The 25,319-nt window shown below is 41.8% G+C and overlaps 3 protein-coding genes across 3 annotated transcripts in view; all 3 read left to right on the forward strand.

Annotated features, from left to right (window-relative positions):
- The window catches only part of LOC114643553 (protein NLRC5-like), a 5,922,889-nt gene that overhangs the window by 2,826,563 nt on the left and 3,071,007 nt on the right, over positions 1–25,319 (forward strand). The gene's annotated exons all lie outside the window — the stretch shown is intronic.
- Positions 1–25,319, forward strand: part of LOC114644529 (uncharacterized) — a 597,107-nt gene that overhangs the window by 452,618 nt on the left and 119,170 nt on the right. The gene's annotated exons all lie outside the window — the stretch shown is intronic.
- Positions 1,344–25,319, forward strand: part of LOC114642560 (NACHT, LRR and PYD domains-containing protein 3-like) — a 691,964-nt gene continuing 667,988 nt past the window's right edge. Inside the window, exons 1-2 of the mRNA XM_051925830.1 lie at positions 1,344–1,511; positions 7,992–8,063. Coding sequence (XP_051781790.1) covers positions 7,994–8,063 — 70 coding nt within the window. The 5' untranslated portion in view covers positions 1,344–1,511; positions 7,992–7,993. The remainder of the gene's footprint in view (positions 1,512–7,991; positions 8,064–25,319) is intronic.

Here is a 25,319-nt window from a genome sequence, read left to right on the forward strand (position 1 = left end):
GATGAATTAGCCATTTTAAACTGGTTGTGTCACTGGACGCTGTCATGTAGTGTCACTCTGTCCAAGGTTGGTTCCTGCTAACACCTGATGCTGCTGGGAGAGCCTCCAGGTCCATGTAAACCAGAATGTTAAGTTGTGTATTTGGCGGAAGGAGTTGGCATGTGGTGAGTGGATTATGGGAAGGAATGGAGCTGTAGACAGAGCCAAAGGAGCTTACATGGGCCAGGACTGACTAGAACAGGGGTCCTCAATCACAGTCCTGGAGGGCCACAGTGGCTGTAGGGTTTTATTCCAACTTGTTTCCTAATTAGAAAGCAGTCCATGCTGATATTGAAACCTGGTATTGAACTATTTAGCTTGTTAATGTTTGAATTCATCCAAGAGCAAACTGAATTGCACTACAGAGTTTCCACATTATCCTTGTGTTTTGTGGACCAGAAGAGATTTAAGCTTAACGGTCCTTACTATTCCCCTCTCATTTATTTCTAAATTTTTTTATCACAGATACTTCATGGTAAGCACATGAGCTGGAGCGCTGCTGGTTTATTGGTTAGCTGCATCTCATTATTAACTAATATCTGATTAGTTAATTAAACAGGCCACAATTAAAAGTTAAATGCAGCTGCTAAAATCTAAAATAGGCAATTAAGGGTTCTGAATGGTAACAGAACTAAAATGAAGCCCAAAAAACATATTGCTTTAGTAGTAAATAAAAAGGTTCTAATTAAGAAATTGGTTAAAGTGAAAACCTGTAGCCACTGCGGACCTCCAGGACTGTAATTGAGGACCTCTGATCTACAAAGTAACTAAAGTTTGTCTTTGGTGAATAAAGACAGTAACAAGGCCTGGAGTTAAACACCAACTTTCATTATCAGCAAGGATGGAAATCAAATTAGGACACTGGCTGGAATGAAAACCCGTAGCCACTGCGGCCCATCAGGACTGTGATTGAGAACCCCTGGACTAGAGGGACAGAAGGCTGGCAGGACATCTGCATGTGGGCTCACCTGTAAAGACAAGAACAGACTGAGAATTATCAGAGAGGGGACAGAAAGGGGAAAGACCACCTGCTCGTGTGCCACTTTCACTCAGCCACCTGCAGGTCTGCCATTTCTGTCTTAATGCGGCTCACCTCTGCCTGTCACACAGTTTACATGTCGGCAACATCAGGTTAATGTGATGTGCTGTGAGGGGATTTGTACTTCTGAGCAGACTAAAGGTTTGGCTGTGACCTAAAGAAGGTTCACATTTGGTTATTTCAGCTGCCTTTTCTTTTGTGTCCTTTGTCTCTTTAAGACTTCTTTAAAACCTCTTCCTTTTGGAGGGCTGCCATGTAAAAATGAAAGTGAAAGCAAAGAGCAGAGCAGCGGAGCTCAGTGTCTGTGCTGTGAAGGTTTACTTTTATGAACCTACAGATAATACAAAGACAGTTTTAAAAAGATCTGCTCATCAGTGAATTCTGAAAAATAAAATCTGTGATGGAAGAAAACTGAAGAAAAAAGTAAAAGCAGGTAAGTGAAATAAATACAAGTTTGATTTTGTTGTTGTACCTGAGCTTTGACATCTGCTCATATTTCCTCCGTTTGGTTGTTTTCGGTGTCATTATGAAAGCCTTTTACACTGGATGTGTACCATTTTGGGTGTTTTGTTTGCTTTATTCATGTGATGTTACAGTCAGTAAAGTGGCCAGTAGACTCATCACAGCCTCACGTCTTCAGGTTTCTTCACATTTATTTCTTTATTATTTTTAGTGACAGCTCCACAGCACTGCTGAACACCGAGATGGTGACTGGGGGACTTTATTGCATTTCTTCTTACTGTAAAGTTGATTTTTAATGGTTATTTTTTGACATCAGGATTTGGTTTACAATGTTGATATTCATGCAGTGCGTGTGTTACTCGGTCCTGGGACATCGTAGTGAATTCTCCAACCTCACAGATCTCTAACATCCTGAGCTTAAATTTAAGTGCAGTTTGTGTGTCCTCCTTGTGTTCCCTCAGGCTATTTCCTTTTCCTCTAACGCTCAGGTGAAGTTCAGTCTCTGATTCTAATGGTGCCAAGTGGGTGTCTCCAGGGGCAGGCGTGGTGGTGCACCGTTAGTTAGGCCTGTCGGCATTTTATATAAGCAGATGTGAATGTAATCGGCGGGCATTTGAACACAACGAGTAGGGCGGCTGACAGACGACACTTCTGAGGTGTCCTTGTATTTATACAAGCCATATAAAACCCAAAAAGCCAGAAGGATCGTGTGGCCCTTCTTTCACGGTGTGTACTCATACTGAAAATCAAGATCAAGCAAGATTTTGCCCTTCTGCTCCATGGGAGGTTTCTGGCCTCCCTGAACTCGCCTTAGCATACCTGCTTTATGGTGTGACAGGTGTACCACCCCAGTCAAGCTACCCACCTGTCACTCTCCCTGGAGCGTGTCGCGCCCGTGGGTGGCTCGGGTGCTTTACACCAGAAGCAAGAGCCATGTAGGGCTCCCTCTCCTGCCTCACTGGGTGAGTGAAAAAATGATGAGTTCTGGTATTTCACCTGTGGCACCCCATAGCCCCGGGCGGAGGCAGGGGCCTCCCACTTATTGTACTCCTCTCATGTCTCTTCACAGTGCCAGACTAGAGTCAAGCTCAACAGGGTCATCTTTCCCCGCTGATTCTTCCAAACCCGTTTCCTTGGCTGTGGTTTCGCTAGATAGTAGGTAGGGACAGTGGGAATCTCGTTCATCCATTCATGCATGTGACTAATTAGATGACAAGACATTTGGCTACTTTGGAGCCCATTACCAGGCCTATTCCGAGTTTTAATGTTGCTCGTCAACCGTGCCCCTCAGGTCAGCCTTCTCGCCCATCGGCCTTGTCCAAATTGTCATCTGAGTGATGCAAGGCAGACACCCCTTATGGCCAGGGCAGTACACGCTGACTTGGTATGGCTTGGGGGATGTAATCATTACGAGACTTGATCCCACTGACACCTGTTGTGGTACTAATTCCTGGCCCAAACCTCTGAATGTTATTGATATTATTATTGTCTAATTGTAGAAATGGGAGTATGTTATGGCCCCTGAATAAGCATGTCTGTCCACTAATAAGACGCAAAAAGTAATCAAATTATCAAGTACTATAGGGGGATAAGTGGTTTTGTACTATATTCGGTGTGTGTAGTCTAGCTATGTGATCTAATGGTCAAGTGTGTAGTACTGAAAACGATTTATGTCTGAGTGGTTGTAGTAATGCTGTTATGTGTATTTTTGTTTTATTTTTTAATGTTCATTACTTTATGTAAGAAGCGATGTTATTTAATAGGATTGAGTTATGTACAGAATGTGTTATGTCGAGGGTGAATGGCGGTGTGATTTGCCCGATCCTTACAACTGTGACCCTTTGGGTAAGGATCACAGAGAAGTCTGAGATTCTACCAGCATTTCGTGTAGAATGCTCCTGGGACATTGTCCTGTAAGAAGTTCTGTCTTTAAGGGATCTGTAATGATCTGGCCACCACCATTAGTGACCCTTAGAGCTATGGTTGGTTAGGTCCTTGGCCATAGCACCAGTGGGAGATTCACAGATGAGTCCCAGGAAGGTTCTGATGAGGCTGACAGACCATTAGTCTTGCTCATAGGAGTTGAGATTTCCTCACACATTGAGCTGCTTCTCTTTGTAGCCAAACTGTGACAGTAGCTTTCCGCATCTTTTATTCGTTCCAAGCTACCTCCCACATCCTCTTTCCGCTCATTTTTGATGTGATCATTTTGAGTCTGCATTTCTTTCTTTCGCTCCTTCTGAAATGGGTATCATTCTTTATTGGACTCGTAATTTACATCTGTATACATGGAACAGTAATGTGCAAAGTTTTTGAGTACAGGGAATTATGGCCATACAGCCCCCTCTCCTGGGTTCAAGATAGTATAAGTTTTATTAAGTCATTACTTTGCATTGAACATTCTAAACATAATACAAAGTTGCTTCGATAAAAGATACATAGATATATAAATAATGGCTAAGTTTATAGTCCATATTTAGAGTCCATAAGCATCTCCTAAAGAGGAGTTCTTGAGCTACCAGCTCTCAGTGGTATAATATAGTTCCGTGAATTCCATAAGTTTCATACTGTTTGCACACAGGAGCCACCTGTTTCCCTTGCCAAGCCCAGATCTCGACTATGGTTTTTCTAGACAGTAAGAAGGTAGAACAAGGATCTGATTGCCAAACATAGTTACTCCCACCGTTTACCCGCGCCTCATTGAATTTCTTCACTTTGACATTCAGAGCACTGGGCAGAAATCACGTCGCGTCAACACCACTCTCTGGCTCTCACAATGCTTTGTTTTAATTAAACAGTCGGACTCCCCAGGTCCGCACCAGTTCTAAGCCAGCTGCTAGGCACCAGCCAGGCCCTCTACCATGAGGTGGAGAGAGGGTAAGGTGTTAGAGGAAGGCCAACGCGTGCTGCAACTGGGTCACGTGCCGAGCCCCGTTCCGCACACCAGCCCGACCAACCCTGCCCTTAGAGGCAATCCTTATCCCAAAGTTACAGATTCGGTTTGCCGACTTCACTTACCTACATTGTTTTAATGTGCCAGAGGCTGTTCACCTTGGAGACCTGCCATGGATTTTCAAGGGCCATTGAGACATTTCCAAGGAGCAGGTCCCCCTCTCGGGACGAACCTATTCCAGGTCGGCCCTGCCCTTCAACGAGAAAACAGAAAACTCGTCGGGGCTCCCGCCGGCTTCTCCAGGATCGCTTGAGTCACAGTCCCTACCCATCTCTGCCACTCCGGATTCAGGAATCTGAACACAACTCCCTTTCATTGGGCCAGGGGCCGACGGAGGCCATCGCCCCACGATTTAGAAGGGCGCTCACCCATCCCTTAGGACCAACTGTCCCATGTTCAACTGCTGTTCACATGGAACCCTGCTCCACTTCAGCCTTCAAAGCATTTGTTTAAATATTTGCTACTACCACCGAGATCTGCACCCACAGTCGCTCCACCCAGACCCTCACCCTAGGCTTCAGCATGAACCACAGCGGCCCTCCTACTTATTGCAGCTTAGCCCTCGTGGCCACCAGTGCCGGCAACAGCCGGGTATGGGCCTGACACTCCTTTGCCATCCATGTTCAGGGCTGGTTGATTTGGCAGGTGAGTTGTTACATGGGCGGCACGGTGTCACAGTGAGTAGCGCTGCTGCCTCGCAGTTAGGAGACCTGAGGTTCGCTTCCCGGGTCCTCCCTGTGTGGAGTTTGCATGTTCTCCCCGTGTCTGCGTGGGTTTCCTCCCACAGTCCAAAGACATGCAGGTTAGGTGCATTGGCGATCCTAAATTGTCCCTAGTGTGTGCTTGGTGTGTACGTGTGTGTGTGCCCTGCGGTGGGCTGGCGCCCTGCCCAGGGTTTGTTTCCTGCCTTGCGTCCTGTGTTGGCTGGCATTGGCTCCAGCAGTCCCCCGTGACCCTGTAGTTAGGATATAGCGGGTTGGATAATGAATGGATGGATTGTTACACACTTAGCGGGTTCTGACTTCCATGGCCACCATCCTGCTGTCTGTATCAACCAACACCTTTTCTGGGATCTGATGAGTGTCGGCATTGGGTGCCTTAACCCAGCGTTCAGTTCATCCTGCATGCCAGCTCTGCTTACCAAAAGTGCCTCACTAGGCACTCAGAATTCCACTTCGTGGCTCCATGCCAGTGAGCCAGGCTTTTTACCCATTTAAAGTTTGAGAATAGGTTGAGATTGTTTTGGCCCCAAGGCCTCTTATCATTCGCTTTGCCAGTTAAAACTGCTTGCCAATAAGTGCCAGCTATCCTGAGGGAAACTTCAGAGGGAACCAGCTACTAGATGGTTTAATTAGTCTTTTCCCCCTATTCCCAGGTTGGACGACCGATTTGCACATCAGGACCGTTGCAAACCTCCACCAGAGTTTCCTCTGGCTTTGCCCTGCCCAGGCATAGTTCACCATCTTTCGGGTCCTATCACGTATGCTCTGGCTCCACCTCCACAGCAGGGCGGGCGAGACAGGCTGGAGGTGCACCCGGGCTGCGAGGTGCCTGGGATCCCATCGTCGGCAGCCCCATCTGGGTGACTGGCACCACACACTTCACTTCCATTGCGCCACAGGGTTACGAGTGAGACCCATCGCCCCCCACCCCCTCTGACTCACGCACATGTTAGACTCTTTGGTCCGTGTTTCAAGATGGGTCAGGTGGGGAGCCGACTTCTCCACCGACCCCTGGCACTCTGTGAAACATGGGCACACCCCACCCTGGTGGTGCGGAGCGGCAAGGGACACACTGCGGACAGTCCATGCCCGGGGGGAACAGCCACGCCTCCAAGCTTATTTATAAGGTTGTGTTTTTTTTTTTTTTTTTGTTTTTTTTTTATTTGGGGTATTTGGCCTGTACTGAATGAGAGCAACTCATGAAGCCATTGTTCTGGCTCGCTGGGTGCTCTCCAGATGTAGAACCAAAGAACAATTGTTATAATAGGAATGTGAGTGCAGCTGACTGTTCTGATTGCATTTGGAAAACCCGACATTGCTGTGAATCGATGTTTCACAGTTCAACCACAGTGTAAGGAAATTTTATCTATCTGGATGACAAGCAGATAATACCATCCTATACAGCTGGCATGGCGCAACTCAGTGATGTTTGTGAAATACCCGATCAGTCAGCAGGTTCACATTGAAAACCTCCTGTGGTTAAAATTCAGAGAGTGGACAGAACTTGTAAAGAAGTGGGTGGAGTGCAATTCCTCAAAGTCTGCCTTTGTAAAGCTGGTGCCAGTTCAGCACACAGCGCCAAGAGGAGAGTTCTGGGAAATCGAAATCGACTTAGAAGCCAGTCATCGTCATCTATAAATATAGGCTCTTCCATTCTTCCATTTGCGATGTCTTCTAACAATGGGAGTTGGAATAGTTTGGCTATTCTGTGCACCATTATATCCAGCATGCAGTGCACAGATTTCAGACGAGAAGGCAACAGGCCTCTTACCTGAACACTTTTATTGTGTCGACAGTGAAGGCCATCATCAGCAGGACACCTCAGTAACTGGTGGTATTTTGTCAGCCAGTGGAAGGGGACACAATTAAGAAGAACCATCAACAAATAAAGAAAACATCAATGGAAAGAAACCAAAAACAGAAAAAGAAAACTAAAAGCAGGGTGGAGGAGCAGCTCAGACAAGATGGCTGTGTTCAATTGATTGTATTTTTATTTTTATATTCCCACTGGCATTGGGATTAATGGGATTATTCCCATTGGCAGTGATTTACAAATTCATAAAGTTCAAATAAAACACAATCTTACGTTTACCAAATGAAATACAATGATTCTAATTCAAGATGAGTGCCATCCTGTTCAGTGAGATGTGGGTTACTGGCTCCATAGCCATTGCTATGGTATTCCCCTGTTAATTATCTGAGTGGGCCCATGTCTAATAAGAAGAGTCTCCAAGTCTGGAGTGAAGGGCTGTTGTACCACTATGTTACTTAAAGAGAGATTCTCCATTTCAGTGTTTGTCCACAATGGTCAGGTAAGTGAAAAAATAAAACCAACGCCCATGTAGAGGTCCATCTCAGCAGAGCACCAGGGACAACTCAATGGAGACTGATGATTTTTGACCAAATGGTCTGCTTGATTATCTTTAAAGCCTGTGAGCAAATGCTGGAGAAGATCCTGCTGGGCAGCAGAGTGTGCTGTTTATGGTAATGAGCCAACATCTGGGTGCCCCGTCTCAGGTGTTGGTGACTTTCATACCAGTCACAGTCAGTTGTATACTCGACATGTGCACTTTGAGAAAACTTTCATCTAATATACTGAGGAATTCTGTGCATTTCACTTGTAGACATACAATAAGTAAATGGACGTGAAGGGCAGCACTGTGTGTCCAGGGGATGGCACCATCTTGTCTACTTCATGAGAGTGTCTGCCTCATCTCTGAGGATGCCATCATCATTTCTTACTGTCTGGACAAACCAAACTTTGATTCTTTTGCAGTCATGAAGGTCCAGAAGCGATGGAGCTGCTTTGTGTTCTTTCTACTCCACATGACACACGTCGCCTGGACACGTATGTGTTTGTTTCATTTGTTTTTCTTATTTTATACAACTTGTTGTCTTTAAATAGAACTTTTTTTATTTTAACCAGTGTTTTTTTTTTTTCATAATTCTAATTTCATAATTGGTCGTTGTATTTTACCTCAAATCCTAACCATAACGTTGAATTCGGACAGATATGTTTGTGTCCAATCTGAGCATCAAACAATTTAATGGAAAGAGTGAAGCTGAGAACTGTCATTTAGGCAGAATATCAAAAACTAGAAGTGATCTTGATATCAGTAAGGGACTGAAGCAGATGAGAGTACAGCGTTTAGTCTTCATCTCACACACTACGCTATTTGTCTTTATGGACTCAGATGGACTTTTTCTGAATACTTTAGCACTCACTACAGCATTCTGTGGTTTCTTTTCAGAGATCTTTCAAGTTGTTGGACCTTCTTTAGCTGTTCTTGTTTTTGTTGGTGAAGATGTCACCCTACCCGCCTCACTCTCACCAGTTATTAGTGCTCAGAGGTTTGAAGTGAGGTGGTTTCGAGACGACTTCTTCTCTCCAGTACTTTTGTACCAGAATCTCCAAATCAGACCTGAGCGTCAGATTCAGGCCTATAAGGGAAGGACAGCACTGTTCCTAGAAGAGCTGCAGAATGGAAACGTGTCTCTGAGACTCCAGGATGTTCGTGTTTCTGACGGTGGCCTCTACAAATGTTTTGTGCACTCTGGACCATGGAATGAAGAAGTTCACATCACTCTGAATATTGAAGGTGATTTTCTTCTTTTCTCTTGTTACTCCATGTCCCCTCTAGTGGTGGTGACATGGTTCAGTAATGTACCAAAGCCATTTAACATTTCTAATTTTTCTATTCTTGAGATTTTGATAATCTACAGACACATTATTATTCTGTTGTACTGATGGCCCTCTAGCCTGTTGTCAAATTTCCTCATGTAATATTTCAGCCACTGTTGTTGCATTGGCATAAACTCCTTTGTGTTAACCCCGAGATTGGGGTCTTATTTCTATGTAAATACTGTATGGTTAAACCAGAGTCAGACTTAGGGTGATGTACAAGGATCCACTTTCCAATGTTAAGCCTAAATAACTCTCAGGACAGTGTTCTGCTGTCATCTAGTGGATGAAATAACATCATCTTGCAAAAAAATCAGGAACATTTCTTTATAATAACTTGAAGTTATCTCATCAATATTCATGAGTGGGGTGCATGTAAATAATAGCATGTAAATGAGAAGTTGTGAAAACAGCTTTAGAACAAACTGAAAATGAACCATTGCTTGAATGGAGTGACAGTGATGACGATGGGAATTGGTCATCAGACCTTAACACGGACAGTCTAGTTAATATGGCATCAGTACATCATCTGCCCTGTTACTGGTGGACACTTTGCTTGACCAAGGTTACTGTATGATAATGACTGACAATTTCTGTATCTCACCTGAACTGATCAAGATTTTACTTCAAAGGAAAACTGATGCATATGGCACTGAATGACCAAATCACCATGATATGCCGTGTGAGTGTGTGAAGTGACAGCCTGGTGCAGTAGATGATTGATATCAAGTAGAAGGACAGAAAGATGTTTGCCTCCAAATTACTGTTTACAATGCTGCAACTATCAATGTTCATGTCAGGAGAAATGTGGTAGTCACTAAGTCAATAATATAAACAAATGTGTTGATCATGCAGGTCAGACACTGACTTTCTACCCTCTCATGTATAAGCAATACAAAAAATATTATAAAAAACCTGCTTGAACAGGGCCTACAGCCGTTTGTGACTGTTTTAAAAACATGTCTCCTGAAGGACGTGTGCTAAATCTGCAACGTGCAGCAGTGGACACTCGACAGGCCCTTCCTACTTTGGTTGTATTGACACTTTGGAATTTACACGTTTTCTCCTACACATAATAACACTTTTGGCTTGTTTTACTGGTGCTAAACATGACATTAAGGAGGCTGAGTTTTATTTCTTGCTAATTTAGTCTTTCTGTTGTTTAAAAATATTTTTATATTATGATTTAATTCCGTTTTGGCTTTGCATCTTTGTAATATTATGAACTTCTTTGTTGTTGTGTTGTATTTCTATGCAGTGTTTTTTGTGCTCTGTCCTGTCTCCCTTGTATGGAGCTAAAGGCCCACCTAATGGTACAGCTGGAGGACTGGCAGGCCCATCAAGTCTTTAAGGAGCAGCTGAAGTTCTGACTTTGTCGATTGTTTGTGGCTTATTCTTGATTCTCATTTGGTTTCTTTTTCTTTTCGTTGGATTTTCTGGTTTTGACCCCCGGCTCTTGAGTGAGGTCCTGTCATTGGATGTTGTCTGGATTGGTTTGCTTTAGATTTTGATTTTAGACAAAGCCTCTTTCTGCTCTGTTGTTCCTTTCCTGACTTTTGTGGTTCATTTTTTGATTTAAGAACATTTTTTTATCCATAAACTACTTTGTTTTTTTGTTTTGTATATTTGAGTTTTCACTGTTTTACTTCCAGTATCTCTCCTGAGCCTCATATTCCTTATCCAGAGTGCTTTTCTTATTTATTTTCTTATCTTTGACTCCGACTATAAGATTCCAATTTTAATTCTGAAACTACAATCTGTAGATATCAGAGGTAACCTCCACAACTACATTCAAGTCAGTAAACCGGCAGGAGACAAAGAGTACAGATAACAGGAGAATGGGGTCTTCAGTAGAGTCCCTCGGGGTCTGTCCTGGACCCCTAAGTCTTATATTTGATATTAATGACAGATTCTGATGTAGTTAGTGAACTTGTGAAACATACAAGTTGGAGAAATAGCCGATACTGCGGAGGCAGCAAAAACAACACAAAAAGAGTTGGGTGATCACTTAGAAAATGCAATTTAAAAAGTGAAAAGTGTTCAACATGGACAAAAGGAGCATCAAGTATTAACACGAGATTGGAAACACTGAGCTACAGGAAGAGACCTGAACTGACATAACATGGGAAACAACAGAAAGGGGAAAAAGAGAGAAAGGACCAGGAAATTAAATGGAACTTGAAAAACAAAGCAGAGGTTTAAACCATAAAATCAGGACTACCTGACATTAAGGCCAAACGTTTAATAGAATTCAAAGTAAAGATAATAACAGTGTGCAGAAAAAACTGCCGAGTAATTCGGACCCTGAGGTGCACACAATGCCAGCTTACATAGTGTCACACTCATGACGCCTGGAATGTGCCTGATAGCAACACAATGTCACTACGTAGAACTCCCTTAAGAAAGAAGAGCAAATATTTAGTCTTTGTGATTTACAACACAAGAAAAAAATGACCCATAAAAATTATTAGGTTCAGAAAAAAATAAAATATCAGAAATTGCAACACAAGCTGTGAAAAGTAATTAAAGGGTCACTTTGACCCACCATTGTCACTGTCTAGGCCAGTCAGGGCCTTTCAAGTCCAGTCCTGGACCCCCAGTGGCTTCAGTTCTTCATCCCCACCAATTTCTTCTTTTATATGGATTACTCCATTACATGAGCTGGCTGTCATTTCCCAGTTTCTCTGTTTTCTTGTGTTACTCCAGAACTTACAAACTGGTTATGCTACATGAGGAGAGCATGTGTGTGTGTGTTAGACCAAATTAATTTGTTCTTTTTTGCTGTTAAATATTAGGTTCATTTTAAATATGGTATTAGCACCAATGTAGAAAGTAGGATTAGACTGAAATCTGATTAAAGTATGTCAGGATTTATGGAAATGGGGTTAATTCCACTCCAGAAAACCAGGATTTAGCCAAACCTGTGTTTCTGGAACAGATTAAGCCAGAATTGTGCGATCCATGAGGCCAAAGATGCGATAACTCGCTGATCCTGCTCTTTGGAAAGGATCAGGATTTGCCTCTTCCAGAAAGAAATATTTGACGAAATGCAACGCAATTACTGGGACAAGAAATGTGCTGAAATGAACCTGCAAAAGAGCAGCTTTACTGTGAAGGATTAATGCTTTGAGGGCTCAGCAGAGCATCCAGTCATAAGATCAAAGTTCATAAATTTAAAAGCAGAAAAAGCCAACAAAACGATAAAAATGTCGTACCACTTCCTGAATGAGCAATTGATAAAGAAGCACAACTCCTTCACAAAATTCTTTTCAGTGAAACATAATGAGACCCAGATTGGACATTCTGGCAGGCCCAGAGGAGTGTCTGCATGAACATTATCATTCTACATCTGAGGCTTTATTACGTCTGAGCAGCCTTCTAAAACACAACATGTTCAGAGTAAACACATTGTGGCTTTAAACTCATATCGATGCCAATCACAGACATTTCTCTCTTTGCCACACATAAAGTGATCTTGTTACAGGCCTCATGCCTAGGGGAACTTGTGCCAGTTACAAGCCACTGTTCCTACAGGGTGTAGCCACATCGGGATGGTGCCAAAACCATTAAAGAAACCAGCGGTGGTCAGACATTTCTGACCATACTTCTCTTTATTCCGATTTGCCCAGAGGTGTATAACTGCTCAGATCTGCCTAGATCAACATGACGATTGATTAAACAACGGTACATACTAATTTCCTTTGCTTAACAATAGTGGAAACACATTTTCAGTGGTTAAACAATAGAATTGTTGCCAACCCAGCCACAGGGGATGCACAAACCAGTGTGTTTCTCTGTTCTCTGTGCTGGTCCCAAGCCCGGATAAATGGGGAGGGTTATGTCAGGAAGGGCATCCGGTGTAAAATTTTGCCAAATCAATATGCGGACAACAATACAGATAATCAGAGTGTTTTGGAGGTGAAAAGAGTGTCAGACAGAGTAATGATTATGAAGCTGGAAATTGAAGGTGTGATGATGAATGTTGTTACTGCATATGCACCACAAGTTGGGTGTGCAATGGGTGAGAAAGAAGATTTCTAGAGTGAGTTGGATGAAGTGATGAACAGTGTACCCAAGGGACAGAAAGTGGTGATTGGAGCGGATTTCAATGGGCATGGCAAAGTGGTGGCAGGGGAAAGTGTAGTTAAGAAGCATAGTATGGTGGTCTGTAGGATAATGTGGGAGATCAAGAAGAGGAGGAGAGTGAACGCAGAGCCAAGGATCAAATAAATGGTGGAAGTTAAAAAGGAAGACTGCAAGGTTGAGTTTAGGGAGGAGGTGAGACAGGCACTGGGTGGCAGTGAAGAGTCACCAGACAGCTGGGAAACTACAGCAGATGTAGTAAGGGTGACAGCAAGAAGGGTGCTTGGCGTGACATCTGGACAAAGGAAGAAGCAAAAGGAAACCTGGTGGTGGAATGGGGAAGTACAGGAGAGTATACAGAGGATGAGGATGGCGAAGAAGAAGTGGGAAAGTCAGAGAGATGCAGAAAGTAGACAAAAGTACAAGGAGATAAGACACAACGTGAAGAGAGAGGTGGCAAAGGCTGAAGAAAAGGCATATGATGAGTTGTATGAGAGGTTGGACACTAAGGAGGGAGAAAAGGACTGGTGGGTGAGACTGAGGGACCGAGCTGGGAAAGATGTGCAGCAGGTTAGGGTGATAAAGGATAAAGATGGAAACGTACTCACAAGTGAGGAGAGTGTGTTGAGCAGATGGAAAGAGTACTTTGAGAGGCTGATGAATGAAGTGAACATGAGAGAGAAGAGGTTGGATTATGTGGAGATAGTGAATCAGGAAGTGCAATGGATTAGCAAGGAGGAAGTAAGGACAGCTATGAAGAGGATAAAAAATGGAAAAGCCGCTGGTCCAGATGACATACCTGTGGAAGTATGGAGGCATTTAGGAGAGATGGCAGTGGAGTTTTTAACCAGATTGTTTAATGGAATCTTTGAAAGTGAGAAGATGCATGAGGAGTGGAGAAGTGTACTGGTGCCGATATTTAAGAATAAGGGGGATGTGCAGGGCTGCAGTAAATACATGGGGGATAAAATTGATGAGCCACAGCATGAAGTTATGGGAAAGAGTAGTGGAAGCTCAGTTAAGAAGTGAGGTGATGATTAGTGAGCAGCAGTATGGCTTCATGCCAAGAAAGAGTGCCACAGATGTGATGTTTGCTCTGAGGATGTTGATGGAGAACTTTAGAGAAGGCCAGAAGGAGTTGCATTGTGTCTTTGTAGACCTGGAGAAAACATATGACAGGGTGCCTCGAGAGGAGCTGAGGTATTGTATGAGGAAGTCAGGAGTGGCAGAGAAGTACGTAAGAGTTGTACAGGATATGTACAAGATAAGTGTGACAGTGGTGATGTCTGCATTAGGAGTGACGGATGCATTCAAGGTGGAGGTGGGATTACATCAGGGATCTGCTGTGAGCCCTTTCTTATTTGCAATGGTGATGGACAGGTTGACAGACGAGAGTAGACAGGAGTCCCCGTGGACTATGATGTTTGCTGATGACATTGTGATCTGTAGAGATAGTAGGAAGCAGGTTGAGGAGACACTGGAGAGGTGGAGATATACTCTAGAGAGAAGAGGAATGAAGGTCAGTACGAACAAGAGAGAATACATGTGTTTAAATGAGTGGGAGGTCAGTGGAATGGTGAGGATGCAGGGAGTAGAGTTGGCGAAGGTGGATGAGTTTAAATACTTGGGATCAACAGTACAGAGTAACGGGGAGTGTGGAAGAGAAGTGAAAAAGAGAGTGCAGGTAGGGGGAATGGGTTAAGAGTGTCAGGAGTAATTTGTGACAGACAGGTATCAGCAAGAGTGAAAGGGAAGGTCTACTAGACAGTAGTGAGACCAGCTATGTTATATGGGCTGGAGACAGTGGCACTGATCAGAAAGCAGGAGACAGAGCTGGAGGTGGCAGAGTTAAAGATGCTAAGATTTGCATTGGGTGTGATGAGGATGGACAGGATTAGAAATGAGGACATTAGAGGGTCAGCTCAAGTTGGATGGTTGGGAGACAAAGTCAGAGTGTGAGATTGTTTGAACATGTGCAGAGGAGAGATGCTGAGTATATTGGGAGAAGGATGCTAACGATAGAGCTGCCAGGGAAGAGGAAAAGAGGAAGGCCTAAGAGAAGGTTTATGGATGTGGTCAGAGAGGACATGCAGGTGATGGGTGTAACAGAACAAGATGCAGAGGACAGAAAGATATGGAAGAAGATGATCCACTGTGGCAATCCCTAACGGGAGCAGCCAAAAGAATAATAAGAAGAAACAATAGTATTGTTGCCAGCTATCAAGAAGTACAAATATCACTGAATGCTGATTAGATACCAATGTCCTGAGAATACGTTCATTTTCAAACCAAGTAAATACAAACATTTTCTAAGGAAGCAGGCAGTTCTGTTATGTGTGTGCTGCATGTGCTCATGGCCCCATGAGCATAAGGGTCCCATGCTAATCTCTGTATGTTGCGACTTGCTGAGTGGTTGTGTAGGTAGGGGCCCCAGTGTACTGCTTTGCCCGAGGGCCTATAATGCTGTTAAGACAGCCCTGGTCGACAGCAATCACAACAACCTGTAACAGAATTAGTCAAGAAGTTTGCCTTTTCACTTATCCCAGTCTCAAATAAAGGATACCTATTGGCCCTTCACTTACTAGCTTTTACATTTGCTATTTACATGCTTTGGTTTTTTTTTGCCTACACAGAGAGATGTCCTTTTCTTTAAAACACCAATTTCTATCCCATTACACTGTTCCCTACTTCTTTGAGATGTCTCCTGACATCTTGCTCTAAAGCCGTAGGCCTTTGATTCAGTGCCTAGTGTGTCTCAACCACAGGTCTTGGATATTAATCAGATCCTGGGTATGCAGGATACACTATTATGTGTGGCTTGGTAACAGATACATAGAATTCGGCATAAGTGCACTGACACTAGGATTCCATGGCTGGTATGATGGCTGTCCCAGTCTGTGGTAGTTGGATACTTCTCTTGTTTTGACAGTGCAAGATGATCTTCTTAAAGTTCCCCCCCTCTGTCACTCTGTTTTTCAATTCATAGGTCTCCCTGACCATTTGTGGCCTCCGCTGGGTCATCAGTATTTCCCACTTGGGGTTCTGTAACACTTTTCTCCACTTTCAGTGCTTGTCTCAGTTCCATTGATGTTCCTTGCTATGGATTTCTGTCTGGTGGCAATCGTTCTTGCTCTTCAGGGTAGAACTCTCGGGTCTTGATTCTGAGCACGTTAAATGCTTTGTTTTGTATTTGTTCTTCTATGTTCTCTATGAGTGTGAATCACTATGTGCTTCTTAAACAGGCTTTCTCTTCCTCTGACTGGACACAGAATCCATTACATTCGTGAAATTACAGCTCTCTGAATAATTAAAATACTGAGATGTATAGTTGGTATAATTTTTATGATGATAGGAATTAAAGCATGTTATTAAACACTAGTCATTTAGCCCGTTACAATAACGGGCGCTAGAACAGTAGTGCATTAACATTAGTAGGAACAGTCTCTATTAAATGGCAAGGGACTTTGACCTCATTCTTTTTGTTGGTCGTATTTTTCTTTCTTTCAGCCTTTCTTTTATTGATGTTTACTTGCTGAGCTGACCGTTCTTCGTGGGCTGCCGCCGTGTATTGTGTCTCTTTAATTTTCTGTGACAGTAATACTGTCTTGTATGTCCGCTGGCTTGAACGTCCAAAATATTCCTTTAATTTTCTCTGGCGGTAATACAGGCGTGCACGTCAGTAATATGCCTTTAATCTCCTCTGACAGTAATACTGGCTTGTATGTGGCTGTAATATGAGTCACTGTATTGTGTATCTTTAATTTCCTCTCGCAGTAATACTGGTTTGTATTTCCGTAAAACGCCTGTAACGTTCTCTGACAGTAATATCGCGCATCGTACTGTGCCCTGCACATGCGCACTTCACCAGAAGACACACACACACGGACACCTGGATGCACACAGGGATTTTATTAAAGAGGATGGGAACATGGTGGCGCAGTGATAGTGACGAGCTGGTGCCCCATCCAGAGACTGTTTCAGCTTCACGCAAGATGTTTGAAAAAATGTATTGCAGCAGTACTGTCTCTTTCAAACGTACTAACCTCCAATTCCTGTCCTTCCTTTTCTTTCTCCAAGTACTCAATCGCCACACAATCAGCTCTGTAGCAGATGTCAACGCAATCTGTAAGCTTAGAATGACGATTCTTCAAAACTTTTAAGGAACATTGAAATATCTTCGTAGTACATGTTTAATTATTCCAACCATCTATCCATCCAGTGTTGCACCAGCCCCAGCAAGCATACAGCGTGAGGCCGGAAGAATCCCTGAAGGGGGCACCAGATCCTTGCTAGCACTGCGACACCGTGTCCTCACATGTTTAATTATTGACAATACAGATTATTTAAATTATGTTAAAATTTTATCTGTATAATATAATAAACACATTTTCCTGCATTTCATCTTAAAAATAATATCGTCATCATATGTAAATACGTACAGGACTCCAGATGAGGCCTCACCAGTGTGTTATAAAGCTTCAGCAGAACCTCCTTGGACTTGTACTCCACACTTTAAGGTGCTATGTAACTTGACATTCTGTTAGCCTTCTTAATGGCTTCTGGACACTGTCTACTAGTCAATAGCTTAGAGTCCACTATGACTCCTAAATCCTTCTCATAAGGTGGACTCTCGATTTTCACACCGCCCATTGTGTATTCAGACCTAACATTTTTACTTCTTCTGTGTAATACTTTACATTTACTGACATTAAATTTCATCTGCCATAAATCTACCCAAGCCTGTATGCTGTTCAAGTCCTTCTGTAATGATATAATGGATTCCAAATTATGTATGTAGCTTGCAAACCGTTTGACCTATTGACTTGAAATTAAGTATACATGTAGCTGCGTTTTCCCAAAGTTTCCAAAATTCTGCAGCTCTAACTCAAAAAATGGGATTCAGCAAAGGCCTGACGCGCAGAAATGATTCCACAGACAAAATATCTTTGTTTTTAAAAGTTAAGTTAAGTTTCAAAGTTAAAAACAGTTCACACAAAAAAAAGAAAATTAAAATAGCAAAAAAAAGGAAAAATTATAATAAGAAAAGTTCAGTTCTAAGCTTAATCTTGTTACATCTTAAATCGTTACTATTATCTTATAGTTTCTAAACCATTTCAAAGCGTTTCCGAACCATTTCAAAGCGGTCAGAAAACTGTATGCTTATCCCATTTCTAAGTTGAAAATGGATCTTTCATGTCCCTGTTTACTGGGACCTGTTCTAAACACCACTAAGTCTAATATCACACTGTTTCTCAGTTATAGCAAGGAGATTCTATCTCTTACTAACTTATAGGGGGAAGAGACTATACCATTATCTATGACTATGGAAAAAATTATATTCTATTCAAATAAAGCAAACATTAATATGAGTTTAACTGAAAACTTTAACTTTCTAAGATTGGCTCTTACATTTCCGGCCCCTAATTGGCTATGTAGGAGTGGAGACAATTATTATACTTTACTTCAATATGAGCCAATTAACTTTATATTAACTATTATTTTCAAATCACTAGCAATAACACTGCAAACAAACGTTTTAAAAATTTCATATTTCAAACATTGGCTGTTTCTTAAAGCAGGCACAGTTTGTTCACGGGTCTGTCCAGTGTGCTGGTTTTGGTCTGCACACAAACTCTTCTGACTGCACCTTTGGCATCTGGCATTGTCTTGATGACTCGACCCTTTAATTACCCAAGAATTGCGAGGTGTAGCTTTGTCTACAATTAAAACAACGTCCCCTGGTTCAAAATTTCTTCTTGGTGCAAGCCATTTTTGACGTTCTTGAAGTATTAGCAAATATTCTTTAGTCCATCTTTTCCAAAACAAATCAGCCATGTATTGAATTTGTTTCCAGCGTCTTCTTGGGTATGGTTCACTTTCTGAAACGAGTTCGGGTGGCATTTCAGGTTGTGTCTTCATTAATAACAAGTGATTGGGTGTGAGTGGTTCCAAATCATTTGGGACGTCTGATTTCTCTGTAAGGGGTCTGTTATTGAGTATTGATTCCACTCTACACATCATTGTAGGAAGGTTTTCATCATCGAGTATTTGTTGGTTTAATGTTGAATTTAAAATCTTTCTTATGCTCCTGATTTGTCTTTCCCACACTCCACCTTGATGAGAAGCTGATGGTGGATTGAAAATCCATTTGATTTGTTCTTGCATCATAGCGTCGCTGATTTTTTCGTTTTCCAAGTTTTTAGTAGCTTCTCGTAGCTCTCTTTTTGCTCCAACAAAATTTGTTCCATTGTCTGAGCACATGATTTTAACTTGTCCTCTTCTATCCGTAAATCAGAGTATGGCTTGGATACAAGAATCAGTGTCTAAGCTATGTGCAATCTCTATGTGCGCAGCTCTGGTCGTTAAACATGTGAAGATTACTCCGTACCTCTTAACTAGGCTTCTTTCTCTTTTGACTAGAAAGGGGCCAAAATAATCGACTCCGACATTTGTAAACGGTGGTTGGTTTGGTGCTAGGCGATCTTCTGGCAGATCTGCCATTTTTTATTTACCTACTTTCGCATTGTATCTTCTGCACGTTGTGCACTTTGAAATTATTTTTCTGATAGCTGAATTCGCTTGAGGTATCCAGTATTTTTGGCGTAGCTGTGCGAGTACATAATTGCGCCCACAATGTCCAATTTGTTTATGAATGTGTTGCAATATGAGAGAAGCAGCTTCTTCGAGCATTGCAGCTTTACAGAGTCTTCCTCCAACTCTCAGTATTCCATCTTGTATGATCGGGTCAAGTTTATAGATTTGACTTTTCTTTTTTACACAAGTCTTTTTCTTTAAAGCCTTTAATTCTTCTGGAAATTCTTGCTGTTGACTGAGGCGGATAAGCTCTGTTTCGGCTTTAACTAAATCGTCTAGAGAAATTGGATTTGTTTTTAGAGTCAGTTTATATTTTTTCATGTGCTTTGCGATGAGTGATTTTTGTTCTTCTGGATTAATTTTAGTCTGACTTCTAGTTGGAATGTTTTTCTTTTATTTCTTAAGTTCAGCATTAAGTCTTTAAACTTGAGGAGCCAAGCCACTGCTTTCTTCAATCGATGCCAATCTGAAAAATAGGTGATTAGTTTGTTGATGGGCTCGGTTGCTTCCTCTATTTTTGTCACGTTAACTGCACAAGTTTTAACTTCTGGATCATCTTCAATGAGTGGATCATTCAGTTGATTTGGTCTTTTTGGCCACTCACTTTCAGGCTTCAATAAGAAACTTGGACCTTGTGACCATGTGGTGCTTTTGAGAAAGTTTTCTATGCTTAGCCCCCTGGATGCTTGATCAGCCGGGTTAAGGTCAGATATGACATACCTCCACTGTGAAGGCTGTGAATGATCTCTGATCACGGAGATTCTGTTGGCAACAAAGGTCTTGAACCGAGTGCTTTCATTTGAAATGTATTTTAGCACCGTGGTGCTGTCAGTCCAAAATGTAGACTCTTCTAAGGGCATTTGAAGCTCACCTTTAAGCATTTTGTCCATTTTAACTGCCACAACGGCTGCTGTCAGCTCCAATCTTGGAATTGTGACCTGTTTCAATGGTGCAACTCTTGACTTGCCCATCAGGAATGAACAATGCTTTTTGCCCTCTTCGTTGGTTAAGACAAGGTAAGTGACAGTGCCATATCCATCTTCACTAGCATCTGCAAAATGGTGCATTTGTGCTGTTTTTATGGTTCCAAACCCAGTAGGTTTGAAGCATCTGTTCACTTTATAGTCTGTAAGTAACTGCAATCGTCCATCCATTTTTTTCCATTTCTGAATGTGTTTGACTTCTACTTCTTCATCCCACCCAAATTTGTCTTTGCATTTGACTCTTAGAATACGTTTTGCTGGCAGTAGGGCAGGCGCTAAAAGACCAAGTGGATCATAAACTGAGCTAACAACAGACAGAATACCACGCCTTGTGGCGGGCTTGTTTTGTAACTTAATCTGAAATTTGAAACTGTCCATTTCTGTGCACCACTGGACACCCAGGGCACGCTCTGTGGGAAGGAGACTGTGGCTCAAGTCTAAGTCCTTTTGTTCATGAGCTCTGTCTTCTTCTGGTATAGACAATAAAACTTCTCTGTTGTTACTCACCCACTTAGTCAAGTGCAAACCCCCTTTGAGGCATAGAGCTTGGAGGTCCTTTGCCAGTTTTATTGGTTGATCTTCTGTTGTCACTGAACTTAAACAGTCATCCACATAGAAGTTATTGAGAACGGTGTTAACAGCTTCCTCAGGAAATGTATCTCCGGCATCTTCGGCTGTTCTACGCAAAGCATAAGAAACAAAACTGGGTGAAGAAGTAGCACCAAAAAGATGTACTGTCATTTTGAATTCTTCAAGGTCTTTACTTAGATTACCTTCAGGCCACCATAAAAAACATAAAAGATCAGTGTCTCTATCTGGTACTTTAACTTGGTAGAACATTGACTTAATGTCTGCCATTAGTGCTACTGGCTCCTTTCTTGTAAGGGTGCCAATGAGTGTGTTAGTTAGGTCAGGGCCTTTTAATAATTACTCATTAAGTGAGATTCCCTGGTAGGTGGCTGTGCAGTCAAAGACCACTCAGATTTTATTTTTCTTTGGATGATACACACCGTGATGTGGGATGTACCACATTCTGCCTTCATTGCAATTTAGATTTTCTTTGGGTACCTTGACAGCATAACCCTTGTCTATAATGTCTTTCATGAAGGCTTTATAGTCTCAGTGGAAACCTGAATTTTTGCTCAGTTTTCTTCTGAGTCCAATAGTACGCTGTTCAGCAATACAGCGATTGTTTGGCATTTTAAGTGTGTCATCCTTCAAAGGTAAATTAAAACAATAGTGTCCACCTACCAGTCTCACAGATTCTGAGGCTATGTGCATGAACTTGATGTCCTCCTGTGACATCTCCTCCTTTTCTTCACAGCTGTGTTCTGGAAAATCTGTGTTATACTGTTCCAGCAACATATCCTCAATCTCTGTTATTGACACACGATTGATTGAATGTTTGGGCATCTTACCATTTTGTTTTGTGAGGTCATCTATCTCTTTGTATGTTCCACCATCTACCCATCCAAGTGCAGACTTAGTAGCATAGGGTCCACCTTCTTGGCTTGGTATGATTCGTGACTTCTTGAAGATTTTTGAGTAGTTGATTCCTATTAAAAGATCAATTTCAGAGTCAATATGAGATAGACGTACCTCTTTAAGATATGCCCACTTATCGATATCTTCTTGTAGTGGAATATTTTCTCTGTCCACTGGAATGGAGACCTGTGTAAAGACCTTTGGCAAATCAATATATTCATCATCATTGAGACCACAGACTTGTAAATCTGATAAGACAGAACTTTGTGTTAGCACCTTTGAATCATCATCATAGTTATTCATAGTTTTGAGAAATACTTGTCTTCTTCTCCCTTGAAGGTTTAATTGTTTCTGAAGTCTTTCAGTGCAAATTGTAACTGTACTGCCTTGGTCTATAAAGGCATATGTTTCACTTTTCTTAGATTTTATCTTAACAGGAACTACTTGTAGTGCACACTCTTCCAACAAAGCAGATACTTCCTTATAGCGAGGCATCAAAGACTCAGGCCAAAACACAAACGATCATCCACAATGTCTTTATAATATCACAGTCTCTCAAAATCTTCTCAAGTTCAGGTACGGCGACCTTGCTTTCATTTACGACCATGCAGTGATAGAAGGTAAGAGCATAGTACCTCAGGATGACTCAGTTCTTTTTCTTTCGTTGACGAGTTCAGGAGCAGAAGCGTCCTCTGTCCTCAGATGGTAGATTCCAGTTTCAAGGCCTTAAGATGGCAAGTTTTCTGACGAAAATGTAGCTGCGTTTTCCCAAAGTTTCCAAAATTCTGCAGCTCTAACTCAAAAAATGGGATTCAACAAAGGCCTGACGCGCAGAAATGATTTCACAGACAAAATATCTTCGTTTTTTAAAAGTTTAGTTAAGTTTCAAAGTAAAAACGGTTCACACAAAAAAAAGAAAATTAAAATAGCAAAAAAAAAGGAAAAATTATAATAAGAAAAGTTCAGTTCTAAGCTTAATCTTGTTACATCTTAAATCGTTACTATTCACTTATAGTTTCTAAACCATTTCAAAGCGTTTCTGAACCATTTCAAAGTGGTCAGAAAACTGTATGCTTATCCCATTTCTAAGTTGAAAATGGGTCTTTCAAGTCCCTGTTTACTGGGACCTGCTCTAAACACCACTAAGTCTAATATCACACTGTTTCTCAGTTATAGCAAGGAGATTCTATCTCTTACTAACTTACAGGGGGAAGAGACTATACCATTATCTATGACTATGGAAAAAATTATATTCTATTCAAATAAAGCAAACATTAATATGAGTTTAACTCAAAACTTTAACTTTCTAAGATTGGCTCTTACAACACATATACTAATTGATGTCTACTATCTGCCTTCGGAGTCATGATTGACTTAAAAGGTCAAAGGTCAACTCAGGAAGGTCAGGGTCAAAAATCAAATAACCTGTAGCTTGAAATTTAGTACACATATATTACGCTATCTCATCCCCTGCCTCAACAGAGCTCAACTCTCCCAGCTCAAACCTTGTTTATCAGGGAGTGAGGTGCCTAGAGCTGTATAGGCTAAAAAATATATTGTTATTTGGAACACATGCATTTCACGTGTGTTCCATTTCTACAAAGATCTATGTAAGTGTAGCATGACAGAAATATTGAACACATACCTAAAAGACAAACTTTTTCCATGTTTTAGTACTAACAACAAAATTTTGACATGAAGTGTATAATGTGTAAAGACTGAAGTCTAAATATCAAATAAACACTTTCACAAAAGGTACAAATACAACAGAACAAGTGTTCTTTTATTCTAGACTATAACCAAAGAAAAAGAAATCGGGGTAGTGTACTTCATTGTCACAACTTTTTTGGTAGTACAGCGGTAAGAACTGCTGACTCCTATTCAAAAGGTTGCGGGTTCGAGTCTTCACGTGTCCCGAAATAAATGTAGTGAGTTGCTCTTATTGTTAATATTATACAATAAAAACATACATTTGATTTGAGTCTGTAACAGGCGGTGTAAATTTATGGCACTTGTAAAGGTTAGCATTTTTTTTTTATTCAGTTTTATTATCTCAGTCGCATTCACACTCACCCCAATCTGACACTGCTGTTTTCAAATAAAGGTGCGCTATAACAGAGGTGAACTCAGATCGGAGAAAGAGAACAGAAGCCCTCCGCACAAGAAATGTTCACTCACATATAAGAATAATGCAGCTGCTCCAGGCGTAAAGGCGAAAGATGGCACCGTTTGGATGCAGCAACAGGTCAGGCATCATCTTGCCAGTCAGTCTGCCCCGCATGTCCCTATTTGAAACAACACGGCTTACAGAGCTCGCCAACGTATCGTGCAAAGTTCTGTTTGTGATTATCTTTCGCGATTGTCTTTATATGAAAAACATTTCTGTGTTACTTATATAAAAGTCAGATCGAGTGTTATTTACCTGATTTATTTACTTATCTTCCTACGGCGTAAAGTCACAAGTAGACTGCAGAGCTTCTTGTGTTTGATCAACACGGACACGCTGACACAGTACAAGTGTACTGAAGTGACTTCAGCTGCAGGTGGAAGCTCCTGTCACACCCTACGCCACTGTTGGTACAGTTCTGCCTTTGTTCAGAAACGGCGCCATAAGCTTTATGACCTTAGTCTCAGAAAGTCTTTCTCCTATGGGGCGACTGGGATCTTTTCCTGAATAAGATCAAACACAGTTGTGTAGGGTGCAACAGGAGCTTCCACCTGCAGCTAAAGTCACTTGAAAACCACACACATCTTCTCATTTGTTACTAATAACATATACTTGCTGTTGGTGTCTCTCATTTTGTCAGCAGGCTGTTCATAGAGGATGGCTGGAAGTTTAAAGGCAGTTAGAGAACATCGGAGCTGTGGTCCAGCTGAGACACTGAGAGTTCCTGTGTCAGGCATAACCGTGTTCAGCCGGTCTGCTATCAGTCCTTAAACATGTGCAAATCACTACCCACTGGTCAAGGCAGTACACCAATCTTTAAACAGCCATAAAGTGGTTTTCACAACAGAAATAAGAACAAACAGGCTTCTAAATGTGGGCTGCTATTAAAAACAAGAGGGCTTATATAAGAGTCAAAACACTAAGACTGATAATTAACTCAAGATGTGGAAAGCTACTGGTCATTACCAAAAGATCTGAATCTGAAACACCAACCCAACATTTATTCACAGTTCAAATCCATAATCTCAGAGAGAGGACGAATGGAGTCTTCATGATATGAATTGTGGTGCCTCCTGAGAGGTGGACTCTGACAACCATCTAGTATCTCCT

The sequence above is a fragment of the Erpetoichthys calabaricus genome, chromosome 4, assembly GCF_900747795.2.
Source record: "Erpetoichthys calabaricus chromosome 4, fErpCal1.3, whole genome shotgun sequence".
In the NCBI taxonomy this organism is placed as follows: Eukaryota; Metazoa; Chordata; class Cladistia; order Polypteriformes; family Polypteridae; genus Erpetoichthys; species Erpetoichthys calabaricus.